The sequence below is a fragment of the Artemia sp. Qi Xiang Cuo genome, unplaced genomic scaffold (genome assembly GCF_049724085.1).
Source record: "Artemia sp. Qi Xiang Cuo unplaced genomic scaffold, ASM4972408v1 HiC_scaffold_3025, whole genome shotgun sequence".
NCBI classification, from domain to species: domain Eukaryota; kingdom Metazoa; phylum Arthropoda; class Branchiopoda; order Anostraca; family Artemiidae; genus Artemia; species Artemia sp. Qi Xiang Cuo.
The window spans coordinates 560727-584578 of NW_028300420.1; the positions used below are offsets into that span (position 1 = coordinate 560727).

Here is a 23852-nt window from a genome sequence, read left to right on the forward strand (position 1 = left end):
GCCCACCATTTCCCCAAACTTTTCCAATCCAAAATTTTGAGATAGCTATTTTGTTCAACGTATTTGAAAGGTCTGAAATTATGTCTTTGAGGATAATAAATCCCCCAGCCCTCAGGGCAAGGGTTATAAGTTATGCTCCGGGGGCATATAAGGTTTTTATAGAAAGCGTGGTCATATAAACTTCGGAGGGGGCTCATTGGATTGGTGATCAATAGCTCTAGTGCTCTCTTTAAGAGTCAAAGTGATCGGAGGGAAGCTTTCCCCTCCCCCCCCCCCAAAAAAAAACACACACACGTCGTAGGCCTATTGTCTGAAATGTATCTAATAGAAATTCTGAGATATCCATTTTATTCAAAACAGTGCAAATATCACATAACAAGGCCTTTGGGGTTGAAACAAACCCCAGAGCCTAGGAGCCGAGGGTGTAAGTTATGCCTAGAGTTTTTTTAAGGTTTTTATGGAAGGGATGGTTGTATAGACTTTAGAGGAGGATCATTTAGTTAAAAATTGGAAGTTCTAGTTAAAAATGGAGGGCACCTAGCCCCCCTCCCCGACTACCCCTCTTCACCAAACGAATCTGATCAAAATTGTGAGATAGCGATTTTGTTCAAAATACTAAAACAATGCCTCTAGGGTTGAAGCAACCCCCTGTGCCCTGGGGATAGGGTTGTAAGCCATGGCTTGGGGTCATATAAGGTTTTTATGAAATAGGTGGTCGCATAAACTTCAGATGGGGCTCATTTGATTTGAAATTGAAAGCTATGGTGCTGTTTTTATGAGTTAAAGTGATTTGTGAGCAAACAGCCCCCCCCCAAGCTCATCATTTCCCCAAAGACATCCAGTCAGAATTTGGAGATAGAAATTTTGTTCATTGTAGTTGAAGAGTCCGGAAATTATGTCTTTCAGGAAGACACTACCGCCCCGACAGCTCTCAGGGCAAGGGTTGTAAGTTACGCCCCCCGGGGCATATAAGGTTTTCTTAGAAAGGGTGGTTGTATATGCTTTGGAGGGGACCCATTGGATTGATAATCTGAATTTCTAGTGCCCTTTTTAAGAGCCAAAGTTCTGAGGATGCAGTCCCCCCCCCAACACGTCGTGCTTTTCCGAAATACACCGAATACCCCCCGCCCCCGACAACGCCTCTTTTCACCAAATGCTTCTGATTGAGACTATTAAAACTATTTTGTTAAAAATAGTCCAAAAAACATATAATAATGTCTCTAGGGGTGACACAAACCCCGCAGCACCCTGGGGATAGGGTCGTAAGTTATCCCATATAGGCATATAAGGTTTTTATGGAATGGGTGGTCGTATAAACTTCAAATGGGGCTTATTTGATTTGAAATTGGAAGTTATAGTGCTCTTATTAAGAGTCAAAGTGATTTGAGAGCAACCACCCCCCCCCCATGCTCATCATTTCCCTTAACACCTCCAATAAAATCCAATTAGAGGTGGCTCATTTGGTTAAAATTGGAAGTTCAAGTTCTCCTTGAAGATTCAATAGTGATGGAGGTCAAGTAGTCCCCCTACCCGACTACCCCTCTTTTCACCAAATGTATCTGATTAAATTTGTGCGATGGCAATTTTTTTTAAATAGTCCTAAGAGCATATAACAATGCCTTCAGGGTTGGCACAACTCCCCAGAGCCCTGGGACAAGGGCATGAAGCTATGCCCTAGGGGCATATAAGGTTTTTATGGAACTGGTGGTCGTATTAAATTCAGATGGGTCTCATTTGCTTTTAAATTGGAAGTTAAAGCATCCTTTTTAAGAGTCAAAGTGATTTGAGAGAAACCCCTCACCCCACGCCCATCATTTCCCATAACAAACATCCAAACAAAGTTTTGTGACAATTTTTTCAATTTTTTTCAGCATTGTTAAAAGGTTCATTAATTATGCGTAGCAATAGTTGTAGTAGCAGTATACAAATAGCACCTTTTTTCAACATTCCCTTCAACACACGATGAAATTTTTAACTTAAAACCATCAACCGGTCCTGAAGCATTGCTGATATGTACTCTTGACCACCTATATGGACATTATGTGTTTTGATTTATTTCAATACAGTTACAATATCTCCCAAAATTTTCGCCTTAATACCCTTAGGTTTATTAGTAGTAGCAGTAGCACCAGTAATTATAGTAATAGCAGTAGGGGTAGAGTTAATAATAGTAATCTTACCTTTAGTAGCAGTAGTAGCAGTCGCAGGAATAATAATAGTAGCAGTAGTAGTAGTTGTAAGAGTAGAAGCAGCAGTATTATAGTTCAAATAGTTTCTTTTGGTTAGTTCAACATCCCCCACAAAAAGCATTGCAAGTTTTAATTTCACACACGAAACTGTTCCTAAGATATTGCTGATATGCCGTTCTGAAAACCTGCATACGGATGGCAGGTTGTCGTACAACAGAAATATTCTATGAAAATTTCACCTTCATACCTTCATAGGTTGCGGATTTTGAACTAGCCAGAAGACACTCTGTGTATACATTTAATGCTGCTTCTACGGTCACTGTAACTAACCTAGACTACACTGTGGTTACAGTGTAAGCGTAATTACAGTGTAACTACACTGTAACTAGGGTCACTGTCACCCTAGTGACCCTAGCCTGGGTTAGAAATGTTTGTTGTGAGGGTTATTGAGTTTGTTTAACATTTTTTGTGGCTTGGTTTCAAATATATACTTAGAATTTGGTTTAATTCATTGGATTGTCCAACATCTTCTTTTTTTGGGGGGGAGGGGGGGGTCTCTTAAAATCGCTTTTTGTTTGGGTCTTTTAACTTTTTATTTATTTTTTTTCTTTGTTTTGATTTTGTGTGTGTGTGTTGAGTCTTTGAAAGGTTGAAATGCATTATATTGAAAATACTTTTTTTCTCTTTTTTTTAGTATTTGTGCCATTTCTGTTTTTCCTCTGTTTTTTTTCCTGGCCCTTGAGTCTTACAGGCGATTCTATGTTGAAGTGTTTTTGTCATAAATTCATTGATTGAATAAATTGATTGATTGATAACGACACTAATGGCATTAAGTTGAAACTTTTAGGGAACGTTTAAGGGAAGTTTCAATTAAACGAAAAAACTATATTCATGCAGGTAAGTAGTAAGGCATCAATAGATATCACGAGTGATTGCGTAATATGCCTTACCAGGGTCATTCACCTATTACTAGGAACGGTACATTGGCTTAGCAGACGGTTTTTTTATGAGGTAACACGCATTTTTTTTGGGGTCAAGCGGTGATATAGCGGTGGTTAGTCTATATGGAGTAACTTGATTACTTGTTTTTTTTTTGTTTTTTTTTAAACTTGGCTACGTATGATGTACTCGAGCAAAAACCCTATAAGATGTTCACACACTATATTCCATTCTTCATTATGTTTTAAGACATTGATTATAGTACATTACATTTTATTAACTTTGAAAACAATGGATTCGCCAATTTTAAATGTGAGCACAATTTCATTCTATATCTTGTATTTTGGTTAGGGTATGTATTTAATATAGTGCCGTCATGGCGGCCAACTTAAGAATTCTGAATTTAAGAAAATAAGAATGTAAGAATTATTATTCTTTAATTGGATTTTGTTGGTTCCAAATTCTTAATAAATGTGAAGGGAAAAACCCCCATCGCCCCCTCCCCCATCAATTGTGGTTAAAATAATTTTGGAATAAATAATTTTGATAATTAGAATTTTGACTTTTTCTGCTCTATTTACGAAATTTCAGACATTTCAATTCTTCTACCAGCAGCGTTGGATATCACAGAATTGTCAATGCTTAGCAACATCACCCTCTTTGAGGTAAAATCGTGGTTTGGTACGACAAAATAGCCGCAAACGCCAATCTTTTTGACTGGTTAAAAAAGGGCACTAAGAATTTTAGTTTCTGTTCGAATAAGTTCTTTCTTAATTTTCTAGCATTATTGATTCGATACGATCACCCATAGAAAAAAAAACAAACCAAAAGAACAACAAACAAATAAACACACATCCGTAATTTTTTCTTGAGGAAAAAAAAAATGCAAAATTCCATATTTTTGTGGCTTAAAACATCTTTGGGAAAAATCGTAGTTTGGTAACCTACCACAAAATGGCAGAAACAACCACTTTGCAACTGGTTAATCTTTTTGACTACTTAAGACAGGCACTAGAACTAAGGGTACTTATGCACTTAGAAGCCTATTTTTTATGAGCTGAAACCTCTGCATAGTTCTCTTATAGGCTGAAATTTATGGTGCAATTTTTATCAAGATCAGTGGCCTTTTTAGGGATGTTTTTGAAAATCAGGAAAAATTTTTAAAAAGTGCTTAGCTTTCGATCGGTAATTTGGGATTAGAATAAAAGGTTGATTCTTTTAATGTATTAATTGTTACAAAAGCTTCCTTTTTAGAGTTCGGTTACTATTAGCCCGATTTGCTCCTTACTTATAGTTCGTTAGCACGTACTGTTGGAAAATGTGTTTCAGTGATATTTTAGATCATAGTAGCCTAATGGTGCTTTTGGTCTTTAGAAGAAGAACTAAAACAATTTAGAATCTAATCGGCTTACCATAGTTTAAGAGCTGAAAATAAATCTAAAAAAAATCTAAATTTGTAACAATGAGTATTTTATTTCGATAATAAAGGTAAATGTAAATATTTATTTGATTGAATAAATAAAAAAATTCTCCAGCTCCCCCTTCTTTCCCCTATTTAACACCAGTTTTTAATGCAAAAATAGGCGCATATTGCACCCTGTTTAAATCAGAATAATCCGTGGATTCTTAATCTTTATGACCCAAGGACCAAAATGGACCCATTGTCCCTCCCCCTACCAGCTTTTTAGCAGAAAGATAAGCATATTGCAACTTTTTCTAAGCAGAATAAGGTAATATTCAGTCTATATGATTGCAAGATCAACGTGGGTCAGCCACTCCACTTTTTTTTATTTCTGACATTATAGCAGCAAAATATTTGACGTTTCTTAACCTTTACTTAAACTAGAATCAATTACCCTCAGAGTAAGAATCAACACCCAAATTGTCAAAAGCGTTTTGACTAAAAAATGCCAAATGATATCCTAAACCCCATAAGAAAATTTGTTGCGTTAATTAAAAAGGCTCAAGTAAGGGTTTGTAAAATTTCGTGGTAAACCCGGTTTTTGTCGAATTAAGATTCAGTTGCTCAAAAAGTAATTGAAAACCCCTGATTTTGAAATAAAGATATTTTTTACACTACTTTAGATGCCTAACATAAACTGAATTATCCTCCAAACTCAAAATGCATTTTTTTTCATGCTAAATTTTGGCTTTTTTTTTAAATGAAGAGGATACGTGCAAGAGCCATCCTCTTGAAAAGTAACAGAGATGGCGTGAAGCTGCATTAATGCAAACAGCAAAACCATAAATTATCAAATTTGCAGATAGAATTACCCACGATCTGGACCAGCAAACAAACACCCAACTCATAGTACCAGGGCCCTCTCACGCCAGTGTTAGCTCCACTCAAGCTGGAACGAAGTTGAAAAGAGAATGAACTACTTCTCATAATACCTCAGCCCAGCCTACTCAAGATCGTGAGCTTGACCCCCTTCATGTTTTGCCAAGGAGTTCAGATGTAGAAGCCCAGTCAGAATTTGTAAGTATATACATAATTTTTTCTTTCCCTATTTTCAAAAATAAGGTAAATTTTCTCAGGCACATAACTTTTGCTGAGTAAAACTTAAATTTGTTTCGAAACTATTCTATAATAATAATCCTATTTCATTTTCTTTCGTTACTTAAAATAGTAGTATATAATACAATGTTAATAACACTGAAGTAGCATATCATGCATTTCTAAAAAAAAAACTTACCTTGTAACTTCTATTTTCTAACCAAGACGTTTTCTAATGCATTATTCCATTATTCCTTTAAACAAACTAACTATATGAAAACAGACAATTTACTATTTCACAGTTGACAGTCATTCTTAAACTACGATATATTTTTGCACTAAGCTCTTGCGTAATTCGGTGCTTATCAAATCTCCCATCGCTACACCTGAATTTTAATCCGCTCGATAGGTATTATTTGAATTTTAAGTGGGGTTCTTGTAACAGGATGTCTATTTCCGATAAGATATATTAACATAGGAAGAAGTTTTTTTTAATAATCTCCAATTATGTCTTCACAATGATGTCAAGAAACATTATTTGGGCGAACTCATTTCAAGCAATTATTTTCGTTGAAATAGTTAGGGACATTTTAAAAGATGTATTCTAGAAGGAATGTGGAGTGGTTCGATTGAGATAGGGCCGTGAGTCTTAAAATCATGCCTTGAAAGGATTTTATTCCTTCGCCATCAAAGTAGGGTCCCAAGCCCTACAGTGCATCCCAGGGGGGGGGGCTCTAACAAAGAACATCCGGAAATTTAACTGCAATGTATTTGTTGATATGGATGGAGAAAAAAAAAACTCAAATTTTTCTTTAGAGTGCTAACGTATATCTGTTGAAATAATTTAAGTCCAGTTTCAGAATTCCTATCAAGTCGAACTGTTAAGTAGAAAAAAGAATACCAGTGGGAAAGCAACATCGTGTCTTTGAACAATAATATAGTACAATTGTTAGAGCCTTAATTATATTTTGTAATTTTAAGATACGTACAAAAAAAAAAAAAGTTTAATAATTTCTAAGTTTAAAAAAAATATTTTGTTTTTATGAAAAAAAAAATATTGAATTAGAACCATCAGTCCTCATTATTATGAGTATCCAAAACTGGACTTAAGTTTCACATTTGAACCAGAGAATTGACCTAAGTTTCACATTTGAACGAGAGATAGAAACCGCATTAGTTTAAACGAAAAGTAGTAAATGCAATTTAATTTTTATTTTGCAGTTCAGTCATTTTTATAGAAGCTGCAATAGTTTAAACGAAATAATTTCAAATTTTTTATAGAAACTGCATTAGTTTAAATGAAAAGTAGTAAATGTCATTTCTATAGAAACTGCAATAGTTTAAACGAAATAATTTCAAATTTTTTATAGAAACTGCATTAGTTTAAATGAAAAGTAGTAAATGCAATTTAATTTTGATTTTGTAATTCAGTCATTTTTATAGAAACTGCACATTTTTTGTTACCAAATTCTGGTCTAGATTTACCTTTGATTAGAGAACCTGCAATAATAAATGAAAAGTTATACTATTAAAATCAATTTGCAATGAGTCTTCAGATAATTTAATTATTAGGCGATTCAACCCAAACTTATGCGACTCAAATTCCTCTTTCGAGTGCTAACGTATATCTTTTGAAATAATTTAAGTCCAGTTTTAGAATTCCTATCAAGTCGAAGTGTGAAGTAGAAAAAACAATACCAGTGGGAAACCGACATCGTGTCTCTGACCAATCATAGAGTGCATTTGTTAGATCCGTAAGTATATTTTGTCATTTTAAGATACGCACAAAAAAAAAAGTTGAATAATTTCGAAGTTTTAAAAAAAAATAGTTTGTTCTTATGAAAAAAAAATATTGAATTAGAACCATCAGTCCTCATTATTATGAGTATCCAAAACTGGACTTAAGTTTCACATTTGAACCAGAGAACTGACCTAAGTTTCACATTTGAACGAGAGATAGAAACCGCATTAGTTTAAACGAAAAGTAGTAAATGCAATTTAATTTTGATTTTGTAGTTCAGTCATTTTTATAGAAACTGCAATAGTTTAAACGAAATAATTTCAAATTTTTTATAGAAACTGCATTAGTTTAAATGAAAAGTAGTAAATGTCATTTCTATAGAAACTGCAATAGTTTGAACGAAATAATTTCAAATTTTTTATAGAAACTGCATTAGTTTAAATGAAAAGTAGTAAATGCAATTTAATTTTGATTTTGTAATTCAGTCATTTTTATAGAAACTGCACATTTTTTGTTACCAAATTCTGGTCTAGATTTACCTTTGATTAGAGAACCTGCAATAATAAATGAAAAGTTATACTATTAAAATGAATTTGCAATGAGTCTTCAGATAATTTAATTATTAGGCGATTCATTTGATTTAAAATGTTATCAGTCTTAACATTTAAATCTTGGCAAATCCAAAACACCAGTGCAGTGATTTTTGCAAGTGCGTTTAGGTGTTAAATTCCAATTAATAGGCTCGTAACGTCAATAAAACCTCTAATTTTCACCTTTTTCTTCATTAAGTATCAATTACTTCAAGAAATTAATTCCACATTTTTGCAGATAGGAGCTTGAAACTTCCGAAGTAGTGTTTTCTCATACGCTGAATCGGACGGTATGATTTTGATTAAAGTTCTATGACTTTTAGGGGGAGTTTCCTCCTTTATTCAAAAATAATGCAAATCTTCTCAGGCGCATAACTTTTGATTGGTAAAACTAAATTTAATGATTTGAAATCAACTTATATATTTGAAATCACCATAAAAATATGATTCTATTGATGTATCCGTGGGTATCAAAATTCCGGTTTTTAGAGTTTCGGTTACTATTGAATCGTGTCGCTCCTTATTTACAGTTCGTTACCACGAACTGTTTGAAAAAATATTAGTGTTGTTCCTTACTTTCAGTTGGAAAAAAAACTAGTCGCTCCTTACTTACAGTTCGTTACCACGAACTGTTTGAAAAAATATTAGTGTTGTTCCTTACTTTCAGTTGGAAAAAAAACTAGTTTCGCCTTTACAGTTCGTTACCACGAACTGTTTGAAAAAATATTAGCGTTGTTCCTTACTTTCACTTGGGAAAAAAAACTTGTCGCTCCTTACTTACAGTTCATTACCACGAACTGGTTGAAAAAATATTAGTGTTGTTCCTTACTTTCAGTTGGAAAAAAAACTAGTTTTTTTTTTAATCCACTACAGCTTTTAGTCTTCGCGATTTTTGTATTAACCAGGAGTTTTGTAACAGCATGCGAGCAAGCTATTAATTGGTTTTTAGAGTTTCGGTTACTATTGAGCCGTGTCGCTCCTTACTTACAGTTCGTTACCACGAACACAAAAAAAAATAAACACGCATTATACCCACTAATTCCGGTTTCTAGAGTTTCGGTTACTATTGAACTGTGTCGCTCCTTACTTACAGTTCTTTACCACGAACTGTTTGAAAAAATATTAGTGTTGTTCCTTACTTTCAATTGGAAAAGAAAAAAAAAAAGTTTTTTTATTTAATCCACTACAGCTTTTAGTCTTCGCGATTTTTCTATTAACCAGGAGTTTTGTAACAGCATGCAAGCAAGCTATTAATTGGTTTTTAGAGTTTTGGTTACTATTGAGCCGTTTTGAGTTTGACTCGGTTAATTATTATCATCTATCTTGCGTGGCTTACAGCTGATAGAACATTACCAATTCTACTTTAGATACTTTCGGCTATCTTGGAAAGGGGTTAGGTTAGGAAAATGAAACTTTCAGGAATGGGTCTACAGGCTAAACACTTCATGATAAAAACAGATAGTTTCATTTTTTAAGGTTAATTTAGCTACTTTTGGCTATCGTCTACCACGAACTGTTTGAAAAAATATTAGTGTTGTTCCTTACTTTCAGTTGGAAAAAAAAACTAGTCGCTCCTTACTTACAGTTCGTTACCATGAACTGTTTGAAAAAATATTAGTGTTGTTCCTTATTTGCAGTTGGAAAAAAAAACTAGTTTTTTTTTTTATTTAATCAACTACAGCTTTTAGTTTTCGCGATTTTTCTATTAACCAGAAATTTTGTAACAGCATGCAAGCAAGCGATTAATTGGTTTTTAGAGTTTCGGTTACTATTGAGCCGTTTTGAGTTTGACTCGGTTAATTATTATCATCTATATTGCGTGGTTTACAGCTGTTATAACATTACCAGTTATACTTTAGATACTTTTGGCTATCGTGGAAAGGGGTTAGGTTAGAAAAATGAAACTTTAAGGAATGAGTCTACAGGCTTAGCTGTTAATGATAAAAAAAAGATAGTGTAATTTTTTAATGTTAATTTAGATACTTTTGGCTGTCATGGAAAGGGGGTAAGCAAGAGAAATGAAACTTTCAGGAGTGGGTCCACAGGCTAAATAGTTCATGATAAAAAAAAGATACTTTCATTTTGTAAGGTTATTTTAGATGAGGTTATGTGCGCGCACATAATCAAAATCATACCGACCGATTCAGCGTAAGAGAAAACCCTACTTCGGAAGTTTTAAGCTCCTATCTGCAAAAATGTGGAATTAATTTCTTGAAGTAATTGATACTTAATGAAGAAAAAGGTGAAAATTAGAGGTTTTATTGAAGTTACGAGCCTATTAATTGGAATTTAACACCTAAACACACTTGCAAAAATCACTGCACTGGTGTTTTGGAATTGCCAAGATTTATATGTTAAGACTGATAACATTTTAAATCAAATGAATCGCTTAATAATTAAATTATCTGAAAACTCATTGCAAATTGATTTTAATAGTATAACTTTTAATTTATTATTGCAGGTTCTCTAATCAAAGGTAAATCTAGACCAGAATTTGGTAACAAAAAATGTGCAGTTTCTATAAAAATGACTGAATTACAAAATCAAAATTAAATTGCATTTACTACTTTTCATTTAAACTAATGCAGTTTCTATAAAAAATTTGAAATTATTTCGTTCAAACTATTGCAGTTTCTATAAAAATGACATTTACTACTTTTCATTTAAACTAATGCAGTTTCTATAAAAAATTTGAAATTATTTCGTTTAAACTATTGCAGTTTCTATAAAAATGACTGAACTACAAAATCAAAATTAAATTGCATTTACTACTTTTCGTTTAAACTAATGCGGTTTCTATCTCTCGTTCAAATGTGAAACTTAGGTCAGTTCTCTGGTTCAAATGTGAAACTTAAGTCCATTTTCGGATACTAATAATAATGAGGAATTATGGTTATAATTAAATATTTTTTTTTAATAAAAAAAAAATATTTTTTTTTAAACTTCTAAATTATTCAACTTTTTTTTTTTGTTTGTACATATCTTAAAATTAAAAAATATTATTAAGGCTATAAAAATTTTAATCTGTGATTGGTCAGAGACACAATGTGGCTTTCCCGCTGGTATTCTTTTTCTACTTAACAGTTCGACTTGATAGGAATTTTGAAACTGGACTTAAATTATTTCAACAGATAGACGTTAGCACTCTAAAGAGAAATTTGAGTCGCATAAGCTTGGGTTGAATCGCCTAATAATTAAATTATCTGAAAACTCATTGCTAATTGATTTTAATAGTATAACTTTTAATTTATTATTACAGCTTCTCTAATCAAAGGTAAATCTAGACCAGAATTTGGTAACAAAAAATGTGCAGTTTCTATAAAAATTACTGAATTACAAAATCAAAATTAAATTGCATTTACTACTTTTCATTTAAACTAATGCAGTTTCTATAAAAAATTTGAAATTATTTCGTTCAAACTATTGCAGTTTCTATAGAAATGACATTTACTACTTTTCATTTAAACTAATGCAGTTTCTATAAAAAATTTGAAATTATTTCGTTTAAACTATTGCAGTTTCTATAAAAATGACTGAACTACAAAATCAAAATTAAATTGCATTTACTACTTTTCGTTTAAACTAATGCGGTTTCTATCTCTCGTTCAAATGTGAAACTTAGGTCAGTTCTCTGGTTCAAATGTGAAACTTAAGTCCAGTTTTGGATACTCATAATAATGAGGACTGATGGTTCTAATTCAATATTTTTTTTTCATAGAAAAACTTTTTTTTAAACTTAGAAATTATTCAATTTTTTTTTTTTTTTTGTGTGTATCTTAAAATGACAAAATATACTTACGGCTCTAACAATTGTACTCTGTGATTGGTCAGAGACACAATGTGGCTTTCCCACTGGTATTCTTTTTTCTACTTAACAGTTCGACTTGATAGGAATTCTGAAACTGGACTTAAATTATTTCAACAGATATACGTTAGCACTCTAAAGAAAAATTTGAGTTTTTTTTTTCTCCATCCATATCAACAATTAAAGTGCAATTAAAATGTTGGATGGTCCTTTTTAGAGCCCCCCCCCCCCCTGGGAGGACCCTTGGGAACCGGGAGCTTCCTTCGAGGTAGGAGGATCGATGCCTTTTTAAGTTAGGATATCAGACTTCACAACACTGTTCAAATAGAACAGCCCCAAATTCTTTCTCGAATGCATCTTTTAAAATGTCCCTAACTATTTCAACGAAAATAATTGCTTGAAATGGGTTCGCCCAAATAATGTTTCTTTACATAATTGTGAAGACATAATTGGAGATTATTAAAAAAAACCTTTTTCCTATGTTAATATATCTTGTCGGAAATAGACATCCTGTTACAAGAACCCCACTTAAAATTCAAATAATAACTATCGAGCGGATTAAAATTCAGGTGTAGCGATGGGAGATTTGATAAGCGCCGAATATGCGCACGAGCTTAGTGCAAAAATATATAGTAGTTTAAGAATGATTGTCAACTGTGAAATAGTAAATCGTATTTTTTCATATAGTTAGTTTGTTTAATGGAATAATGCATTATTGCACTAGAAAACGTATTGGTTAGAAGAGAGAAGTTACAAGGTAAGGTTTTTTTTTTATAAATGCATGATATTCTACTTCAGTGTTATAAGCATTCCTTTATATACTGCTAATTTGGTTAATGAAAGAAAATGAAATAGAATTATTATTATAGAATAGTTTAGAAACAATTTGAAGTTTTACTCAGCAAAAGTTATGTACCTGAGAAAATTTACATTATTTTTGAAAATAGTGAAAGAAGAAATTATGTATATAATTACAAATTCTGACTGGGCTTCTACATCTGAACTCCTTGACAAAACATGAAGGGGGTCAAGCTCGAGATCTTGAGTAGGTTGGGCTGAGGCATTATGAGAAGCAGTCCATTCTCTTTTCAACTTCCTTCCAGCTTGCGTGGAGCTAACACTGGCCTCAGAGGGCCCTGGTACTATAAGTTGGGTGGTCGTTGGTTGGTCCAGATCGTGTGTAATTCTATCTGCATATTTGATAATAGATGGCCTTGCGGCTTGCATTAATGCAGCTTCGCTCCATCTTGGCTTCTTTTCAAAAGGGGGGCTATTGCACGTAACCTCTTCCTTTAAAAAAAAGGGCAAAATTTAGCATGGAAAAAAAATGCATTTTGAGTTTGGAAAATAATTCAGTTTATATTAGGCATCTAATGTAGTGTAAAAAACATATTGATTTCAAAATCGGTGGTTTTCAATAACTTTTTTGAGCAACTGAATCTAAATTTGATAATAACTGGAGTTACAACGAATTTTCACAAAGCTCTACTTGAGCCTTTTTAATTAACGCAGCAAATTTTCTTTTGGGGCTTAGGATATCATCTGGAAGTTGTTAGTCAAAACCCTTTTGACCATTTGGGTGTTGATTCTTACTCTGAGGGTAATTGATTCTAGCTTAAGTAAAGCTAAAGAAACGTCGAATATTTTGCTGCTATAAAGTCAGAAAAAAAAGTGGAGTGGCTGACCCACGTTGATCTTGCAATCATATAGACTGAATATTACCTTATTCTGCTTTGAAAAAATTGCAAAATGCTTATCTTTCTGCTAAAAAGCTGGTAGGGGAGAGAGACAATGGGTCCATTTTGGTCCTTGGGTCATAAAGATTAAAAGTCCACGAATTATTCTGATTTAAACAGGGTGCAATATGTGCCTATTTTTGCATTAAAAAACAGGTGTTAAATAGGGGAAAGAAGGGAGAGCTGGAGAATTTTTTTATTTATTCAATCAAATAAATATTTATATTTTCCTTTATTATCAAAATAAAATACTCATTGTTACAAATTTAGATTTTTTTTAGATAGATTTTCAGCTCTTAAACTAAGGTAAGCAGAATAGATTCTAAATTGTTTTGGTTCTTCTTCTAAAGACCAAAAGCGCCATTAGGCTACTATGATCTAAAATATCACTGAAATACATTTTCCAACAGTACGTGCTAACGAACTATAAGTAAGGAGCAAATCGGGCTAATAGTAACCGAAACTCTAAAAAGGAAGCTTTTGTAACAATTAATACATTAAAAGAATCAACATTTAATTCTAATCCCAAATTACCGATCGAAAGCGAAGCACTTTTAAAAATTTTCCTGATTTTCAAAAACATCCCTAAAAAGGCCACTGAACTTGATAAAAATCGCACCGTAGATTTCAGCCTATAAGAGAACTATGTAGAGGTTTCAGCTCCTAAACAATAGGCTTCTAAGTGTATAAGTACCCTTAGTTCTAGTGTCTGTCTTAAGTAGTCAAAAAAATTAACCAGTAGCAAAGTGGTTGTGTCTGCCATTTTGTGGTAGGTTACCAAACTACGATTTTTCCCAAAGATGTTTTAAGCTACAAAAATATGGAATTTTGCATTTTTTTTTCCTCAAGAAAAAATAACGGATGTGTGCTTATTTGTTTTTTGTTCTTTTGGTTTGTTTGTTTTGTTTTTTTTTCTATGGGTGATCGTATCTGACCAATAATGCTAGAAAATTAAGAAAAACCTTATTCGAACAGAAACTAAAATTCTTAGCACCCTTTTTTAACAAGTCAAAAGGATTGACGTTTGTGGCTATGTTGTTGTACCAAACCACGATTTTACCTCAAAGATGGTGATGTTGCTGAGCATTGACAGTTCTGTGATATCCAACGCTGGTGGTAGAAGAATTTAAATGTCTTAAATCTCGTAAGTAGAGCAGAAAAATTAAAAATTAAAATTTTAAAAATTGCTTATTCAAAAATTATTTTAACCACAATTGATGGGGGTGGGGGCCATGGGGCTTTGTCAATCACAAATTAGTAAGAATTCGGAACAAAGAAAACCCAAAAACATTACAATAATTCTTACATTCTTATTTTCTTAAATTCAGAATTCTTAAGTTGACCGCCATGACGGCACTATATTAAATACATAACCTAACCAAAATATAAGATATAGAATGAAAGTGTGCTCCCATTTAAAATTGGCGAATCCATTGTTTTCAAAGTTAATCAAATGTAATGTACTATAATCAATGTCTTAAAACATAATGAAGAATGGAATGTAGTGTGTGAACATATTATAGGGTTTTTGCTCGAGTAAATCATACGAAGCCAAGTTTAAAAAAAAAAACAAAAAAAAAACAATTAATAAAGTTACTCCATATAGACTAACCACCGCTATATCACCGCTTGACCCCAAAAAAATGCGTGTTACCTCATAAAAAAACCGTCTGCTAAGCCAATGTAACGTTCCTAGTAATAGGTGAATGATCCTGGTAAGGCATATTACGCAATCACTCGTGATATCTATTGATGCCTTACTACTCAGGTATTCAAAGATCATATAAGCAATATAGGGCATATAAAGACATAGCCATTGATGCTCTATCATAGCTAGTAATATCACTGATATTTTAAAGGAGCTAATTTGATTGAAAATTAAAATTTCTAGTGCCCTCTTAAGAGTCAAAAGTAATTGAAGGGACATCATCCCTCCTCCATAGCTCATAATTTTCCAGACACTTCCAATCAAAATTTTAAGACAGCCATTTTGTTCAGCATGGCATAACATTTTAGTAACCAAATCTCTAGGGTTAGTGGGTAGATCAACCCCCACAGTTATGTAATTTGCCAATTATGCTTAAAAACTAAATGTTGTTTTAAAATTAAATCAAAACGCACTGTTTGTGTGCTGGTTGTCATTAAGACATCTCCAAAATATCCCAAGAATGACCGACGGTGTTAAGCTCAAACTTTCGGGGCTACTTCTATTACTACTTCCGCTCTTAACCTTTTACTAAATCAAAAGAGTGTAAGTGTATCCAGGCTGTGAAAGAGCATAGATATAATTTTTTGGGTTTTATTTATCAGGTCAACTAGAGGATGTATATCAGTAAATTAACCTCTACTATTTGTGACATGATTTTCAAAAGGGTTTATGTTGTTAAAAATTACTGAAAAAGTTTCTCCAGCATGCAAATAGTATGCCAAACTATAAATTCTTAAAGAAAAAACAGAAAGATTCAAACTATTATTCCCTGAAAAAGACCATGTCAATATAAAACGAACATAAATTAATAAAAAACAACTTTTTCCACAACATAGTTTAAAAAAAAGTAAAGAACTCCATTAAACCAAAAATGAACAAAATAGAATCAAATAATCTACCAAGTATACAACTACCACAAATCAGCATCAATAAGTAAATAAAACCCACAACGAACAGAAATTACAATAAATAACCGAGTCGAACTCAAAACGAGTAGAAATTACATGAGTAGGGTTCAAAACCCCTATGCGTTGTAAAAGCCAGAATATAATTTGAACTTTAGTGAAAAAAAAACTATTTTAAATATTTTCACTTTTACATCTTTAAGAAATCAAAAATTAATTAAGATTTTAAGGAATAAATATCAGCATATGTATTTTAAACTGACAATGCACATTCATTTGAAGTTTTTCAGTAAAGTGCAAATTATATTCTGGCTTTTAGAAAGCATAGGGGTTTTGAACCCTACTCATATTAATTTTTTGCCGGCCTTATATTTGACATCACTGTTCTTTAGATTTCTTAGTCAGATGAAAAGTGTAACATCCTCACATCACTCTGTTTTGCTGTACCAAAAGATGACACTTCCGCATGTCATGATAATGTTACATTACTTCTCCATTTGTTTTAAAACATAAGGAAACTAGAATAGAACAGTAACTGGGAGATTACTGCCAAGGCTGGGAAAGATTACAGCCATAGTGGTCTTGCGTGCCCCAAAATTTGGACATATAAAATTAAAGTTGGAATTTTTCCAAATTTACCAGCCCTGGCACTGCCTGCTAATTACACTCCAAATTTATAATCCCACTCCAAACATTAAATTTTCGTTGGTGGAATTTTATTTACACCATAAATAAGACATCTCTGTTAGAGCACCAACTGACAGTTCACATTTATATACTTAGCAGTTTGAAGCACTGCTGAAAGAAATGCATGTAACTGCTGCTATAAGCCCCAATAGCCAAAGACGTGTGGTTTTTAGCAAGATTAAAGGTATGAATCTTCAATCGTTTGTTTAATATTCAATCCTCCCGGGCATAAAATTACCCTTTGGCGTGATATAAAGGTCTACTTCTAAAATCACCTTAAGCAGGAGCAGGAGTAAGGGGTTATATACTAGGCTACTTCGTTGGGAACTCGAGGTACTTACGTTAGGCATGTTGTAGGTTCAGAGGCGTGCTTGGAGGCACACACTTATTCTGATCAATGAAAAACAGTGTTTAACCCCTCAAGCAAAAGTAGTATGCGTGATAACTGCTCATTTTCTGAATTGAAAACCAAAAACATGCATCTTTTATTGTATCTAATTTGAACTTTAAGAACAATTATCACCTCTAGTCTCAAATGTAGAAGTTGTATTCAATGACCTATTTTGAAAGATAATTTGTATTCTTGAATAATGGTACCATGAGTGGGATAAATAAATGATTTATAATTACAAGCTAGCTGTTTGACAGGTATAGGTTGAACTCTTCGGTTTAATCTTGCTGATTTGGGCAGTAAAGCTTAAGCCCAACCCCTCGCAATCGCTATAGGGCATGTAAGCATTTCTAGAAGAAAGACTGATTCCCAAAGCAAAGAGCAATAAGCTTAGAAGACAGGTCCCTATGATAACTATCATCAAATGTAACCTTTGACTATAAATTAAAGTAAGGTAATGTAGATGTTACCCGAAGGTAATATTTCAACATGCACTATTTTATTGTTGTTTTTATCACAATGAAACGATAAGTTAATAGTTTTTTTTTGGGGGGGGGGAGGGGGGTTGGACGTTACTGGTTTTACTAACTTCTTAGGTGGTTTACTGAAAATATATCTCCTACAGAAAATAGTGTTTGGGGCATTTAGATGCCAATTTAGTATATAATTGTTCAGTTTTATGAAAAATGGGGCTTATGTCGACTTTTACTGTGAGATGAGTTGAAAAGGGTACGTCCAAAAGTTTCTCAGTCATACGCAATCGAGGGGGGACTCGATAATAGTATATGGTGAATCTAAATTAGTAAAGTTCCTTAAACAGTGAATAATGTGCATATCTGGTTTTGATCTTCGTCGGGTGTATATCTTTAGGTGGAAATTTGAAATCTGTCAATCTGAAAATTCTTATTCAACTGTAAAATAGTCGTAGACTCAAATATTGAGAGATTCCCAGTGTCAAATATTGAGAGATCCCATTTGTCTGTAAATCAAGGTCAACGCATTAATATTCACCGACATGTTTGAAAAATTGATCTGCGGGAAAAAATGCATAGTTTAGCGTTTATAGTTTTTAGAATTTTAAAAATTCTACTCTTATCAAAATTTGAGTTATTCGTCAAAAGTTTTTTTTTGCAGTAAAAAGCCCACTTGAGTTGACAAAACGGGGAGAAAAGTCATGAAGAAGCAGTTGGATCTCCACAAACGTCATAGCAGTCAGTTCACTGTCTCTGAAAATTCTGTATTCAACATTCTAACTTCCTTTCTCAAACATTTTAAGCATTCTTAATTGGCCTGTTACTCGAACAATCACTTGTTTGTTGTGTCAAAGTATAATTTGAACCAAGGCAGTATGCAAGAGGGGTACTGGGTTTTGCCCCCCTCCTCCTCGGATTTTTTGTCTGACTCTCAAAAACATAACAAAATATATATAAACAAATTTTCAGTGCACTTTATCATAATTTTAGTGCGTCAATCAGAGATGACAGCTGTTTAGTGCTTTTATCTCACACAGCAGCAATGATACCGTATAAAGGCAGGTTTGAGCACGGTTGTAGTCACTCTCTAATATTGCTTGTTTCAAGTTTCGTTGATTCCGCTTTGATTTAATTATAAAAAAAAGTTAAGCATAGTCTAAACAAAGTGAGGCCAAACACATTCTTAGTTGATTTAGATTTCATTTATTCGGATGTCTGTTACTCAGGAGTTCCACTCGCCACCCTTTTAAGACTAATAGATGTTCAAATTAAAAAAAGAGAAAAAAACAGAAGAAGAAAAACATTATTTCTCAGCCATTTGTATACAAGTGTTTTTCTTGGGATAAGGGGACAGAAAAAGGGATTTTTTTTGGCAGACTTTGTCATATTTTTCAACATTACTACAAAATGTCACAATTTTTTCAATTTTTAGTATCCCAGGGCTCAAAATGAATTCGGGCAAATGTTTACCTCTCCACATCTTCATTAGCACATTCTTTTGATTATTCCTTGACTTGTTCATTAACAGGTTTCCGTAAGGGGATATGTAATTAGACTATATAATGATTATTGAATCTGCATCCACTAAAAAGGTAAGACCGAAGGCCCAGACACCAAAGAAAGATGTAAACAAATTCTTGTTAGGTTGTGTTATTCCTATTTAAATCTTATGTTCATTTTCTTTTGCAGACGCCTCGGCAGACTTGACTTTGATCCAGCAGAGACTTAGAAGTTCAAGTTCTGAATTCACTGTTACTCGACCTCGATTACTTGCTGTCAACTCTAGCGGGTCAGCTGGTAGTGGTGGCTCTGCTCATCTTCCAGTCGGTGCGTGCGCTAATTCTAGTGGCACTTCACCGGTTGGTGGTGCTAGCACCAATGGAAACTCACAAGATGGCATTGATTTCCGCGATGTGCCAAGTCCTGTTTCTGGAAATCAAAACAATATGCCGTCTTCCATTAATAGTTTATTAGATGCACACGGAGGTATGTTTGATTCCTTTTTACGACCAAGGTATACAAGCAATAATATTTTGTGCTTGCTGTGCTAAAATGCTGTGCTTACTACTGTACACCTGACACGAGTTTTGAAGCTTGAATAATAGTTTTTTTCGAGGAATTGCATTCAGCTTTCGAAACATTACAACTCTTTGGTATTCTTTTGCACAAATTTTGTATGAAGCAACAAAAATCGCTCAAAATTGTGGTCCCCAAAAGAAGTTTCCTGGATAAAGTGATCTCCTATAAAATTTTTCTGGAAGGTTTAAACATTCAAACTTCCAAAGTAATGTTATGTATTACGAAAAGGTCTACAACTACTTAATAATGCTTCATAACCTAGCTTCGTCGTGGGGTTGTTTCATTATTTAATTCTTCGAAACATTTGTTGATCCGTAAGTAAATGGAATGCAACGCCTTCTTCTATAGATGTTTTGGTTACGATATACAATTTCAGCTTTAGCCTGTATAAAATAATAGATGTTCTGGTTCTGGAAATTGGCTGTATTCAACGTAACCAATGGGACATGGCTTCTATTTGATTTCGCCAAAGCACTCGCGGCTCGTGTCTACTCCCGTCAAAATCTCATTTTTATATGACTTACCTGATATATCACATAATTTCTGTGCAATTCATTTTTTTATTTTCAAATGACCCCCCCCCACCCCAGAAATATTGCCGTGCTTCCAAAATAAATTCCGATATATGTCTCTCTTTTGCCTAAATCTAAGTATTCTCAGAACGCAAAATTTACCAACTAACTATTTTTCTCTATCCTTTAAACTTTAATAATAACTCCCGTAAGGCAAATGACATTGAGACTGACTGTGAGTCAACTTTTCATTCAAGCCATCTCTAAATCTCGGTGATTTTCGATAAAAGACCGCTAGAATGCTCTCAGAATTCGTTAGAATTTTCAGTATAACTGTTTTTCGTTTCGTATATGCAATTTTGAGAAGAAAAGCGGAGTTTTGTTGATCGAACAAAATAAAGAATGACCGCAAAGTGATATTTTCGGTGGATTTAGAGATTTCTATATATTCTCGGTAGTTTCAATATATTTTTTTGTCGGGTTATGGATTGGGAATTCGGAAAATCTCCCAACAAATCGATAGAGGTGGAAACACTGCTTTTTCCACTAGTTTCTTAGGAATTTTGACGAAATAGCTGATTTGCTTTTTGTACTCACTTGAGTTAAAACGCAAGAGAAGAACACGAAGCCTCTCTTGGACCTTAAATAGAGATTGATGAGCTTAAAAGAGTAAAGCCTCAGTAAATATATGAAAACTACCAAAGGATTTATCGGAAACTCCAATATAATTCGATGACTGTTTTAACAAAAGAAGAATTTTGAAGATTTGCTAAAATATTGTAATTAAATAGCTTTAGAAGTTCTGTGACAGGCTTTGGAGTGGTCAGTTACGATAATGTTAAGAACATTTTTGGCCTTAAGAACACTAGCAGGGGTGGAACCCCCTAACCTAAATTTCATAGCCCCTTCCTCCTAGATTTAAAAAGTGCACTTCTTTAGTAAAATACTCTTTTTTTTAGAATTGTTATTTGAAAGAATTCCCCTCCCCCCTAATAGCTTTTTTAAGATGTTTCTCCCCTCCCCCTACATTTTCGTGAACTGGTGCCACTGCCATAAACAATGATAAAGCAAAAAGAATAGAAATTGCAACTTAACTTCTTGTGGATTAATCTGAAAAGACCCATTATTTAGGGCAAATAAGTCTTAATGGATATAACCAATAATTAAAAATGTTGTGAAGTTTCCAAAATAGTACAGTAGTACATTAAAAGGGGGTTGCCAAATCTGACGAAAAATTATTCACTATATCAAATAAAATGAGAATGAAAACACTCTTTTTACCTACAAGCAAACACCCAGAAAGCTTCTATTTCTTGTGTACTTCACATTATCCGGTTTGTACAAATGTTTCGCAAACATAAAACTTGTTCTGCCAATGGCGGCTTAATTCCCAAATCAAAGAAGCTTTATTTCAACCTGTTATTTTTTTTCTGCAATGTAATATACATGTATAATTCCTGCTTTGTAGAATTCAAATTTACTGAGTATACTGTTTTTTGTAGTCTGCCATAAGTGCTTGTTGGCAAAACATGCAAGGGGCGTAACTATGAATATCTCGAGGTGGAAGTACGTAGTTGATTAATTCTTTTAACATATTGTAATAGAGTTAACTTGTGATCTGGAGACCTACTCCACAAAAATTACGGTATATAATTTCCAATGATAGTTTTCATGGTAACACCAGTTGCTTGTTCATACGCCACTAGGTGTTATACATTATTATGTTACACTGTATATGTTATTGGCTCATACTTAAGACAACTTTTCCCCAAAAGATACCACAATGGACTTGTTGTTTTTGCCACTAAATTTTATCCCTTTAAACTGGATACTGAAGTGCCATTAGATTGGTGAATCGTTTTCATAGTTGCTATTGACCTATCTCTGCAATTACTCGTGACCTACGTTCACGGCCGTTTCCAGGATCTATTTCGAGGGGGAGGGGGAGGGTGTTACAAAAAAAAATTAAAAACGCATCACAAATTTGTTTATATTCATTTTTGCTACGTTTTGTACGAGTTGGATAAACATTTCGGGGAGGGGGGGGGATTCAAACCCCCTAACTCCCTCCCCCCATGGATACGGCCTTGCCTAAGTTTGCCCAATTATTTTTTTTCAAATTTTCTCAGAGAATTTCAGAGAAACTCGAGCACATTAAAGAGGACTAAATATGAAAATGATCCTGCCATCTTTTATTTTCAATTGTTTTTGTTTACGGCTGACTCAGCGGTAATAATGGTCGAACAAACGAGTATTGGAAACTTCAAGTTTGTCTCTGAAAAAAAAAACAAAACAACAAAAACAAACAATAAAACGAATAAACAAACAAAGCAAACTCCCAGTGCCATCTAGCGCTACCCAGCGTGATCATTGATTCAAGCCTAAGGACCTAAATACAAACACATATAATCCCGAAACAGTTTGAAACAAAATAATACTTACTTTCGGAAAATTTCAGATTGGAAAAAAAAAACTTAGACAAAGGGCACTGCAAGGAAATTCTGACTGAGGGGCAGATTCCCAGCAGGGGGAGGGGGTGAAAATTTTTCAGCAAAGAGGTGTGACGTTAACAAATCCAAACGCCATAAATGTGTTAATAGGGAGTAACATTTTCATTAAAAGGAAAAGTGCTTAATTTTAATTGGATCCTAGGACAAGGAGGGGGCACAAATAAATAAAACATTTAGTCCTAAATTAATTTTGTATTCTCTGTTTTTACAAGGGGAGGGGGGCGTCCCTGATGGTGCCATGATTTATACCTTTAGCTAGAATCCGAATTTTAATGAATTGAGATTGTTTTTAGCTTGAGTAGTTCTGCTGATGTGCGCTGCACCATCACCGGGATTATTATTTTTAAATTCCTACTGAAACCATGAATATCTACTGGAATAATCTACTGGAATAGTTGGACTTGCCTCTCATGTAAGTTTACCATAATATATGGACTTTGTATTTAGAAAACATATATTTTTAGATCTTGGGACGTTGAAAGATAGGACATTGGACAAACATGAGGCAGGACTTACACTTCGACATGTTTCTAATGTCACAATTGATGACCTCATACAGCTTGGTGGTCCATTAACTGAGGATAGTCTGGTGAAAACTCTTCAAGCCAGATTTTCCTTTCATAAATATTTTGTAAGTATACCTTCCGACATCTTATGTGCAATTAATTGTGAGGGCACAACATTGAGCTGAAAAAAGGCACTGAAGTATAAACTGTAAAAAAGAGAGTAATATTTTTTCGTATTTTACACATCTTTTTCCCTATGTTTTCTACATTTTTTTCACGTTTTTCAGCTCAATTAAAAATATTTAATAAAAAAGATATAACTTGAAATGTGGCGGCTCTTCCATTTTCAAGCAATACTACTGGTGATCTATACTTTGTAAGGCTATAAAGAGAGAAGGGTTGAAATGGCTACGACACGTTCTGCGGATGAAGGATGACAGATTGCAAGAGATCGTCCTTGTCATCCAAAGACCTAGGGCAAACCAAAAAGCAGGTCGTGCCCGGATGGGGCAAGAGGATGTTTTAAGGGAAAACTTAAAACAAATGGGAACTTCTTGAGAGGGTGTAAAGAGGGAGGCTTTGAA

General features: G+C 33.7%; 1 protein-coding gene across 1 annotated transcript in view; it reads left to right on the plus strand.

Moving 5' to 3' along the window:
- Positions 1–23852, plus strand: part of LOC148938684 (uncharacterized) — a 178198-nt gene that overhangs the window by 53464 nt on the left and 100882 nt on the right. The window contains exons 2-3 of the mRNA XM_089107611.1: positions 19351–19647; positions 23227–23393. Of these exons, the coding sequence (XP_088963737.1) occupies positions 19351–19647; positions 23227–23393 (464 nt within the window). The remainder of the gene's footprint in view (positions 1–19350; positions 19648–23226; positions 23394–23852) is intronic.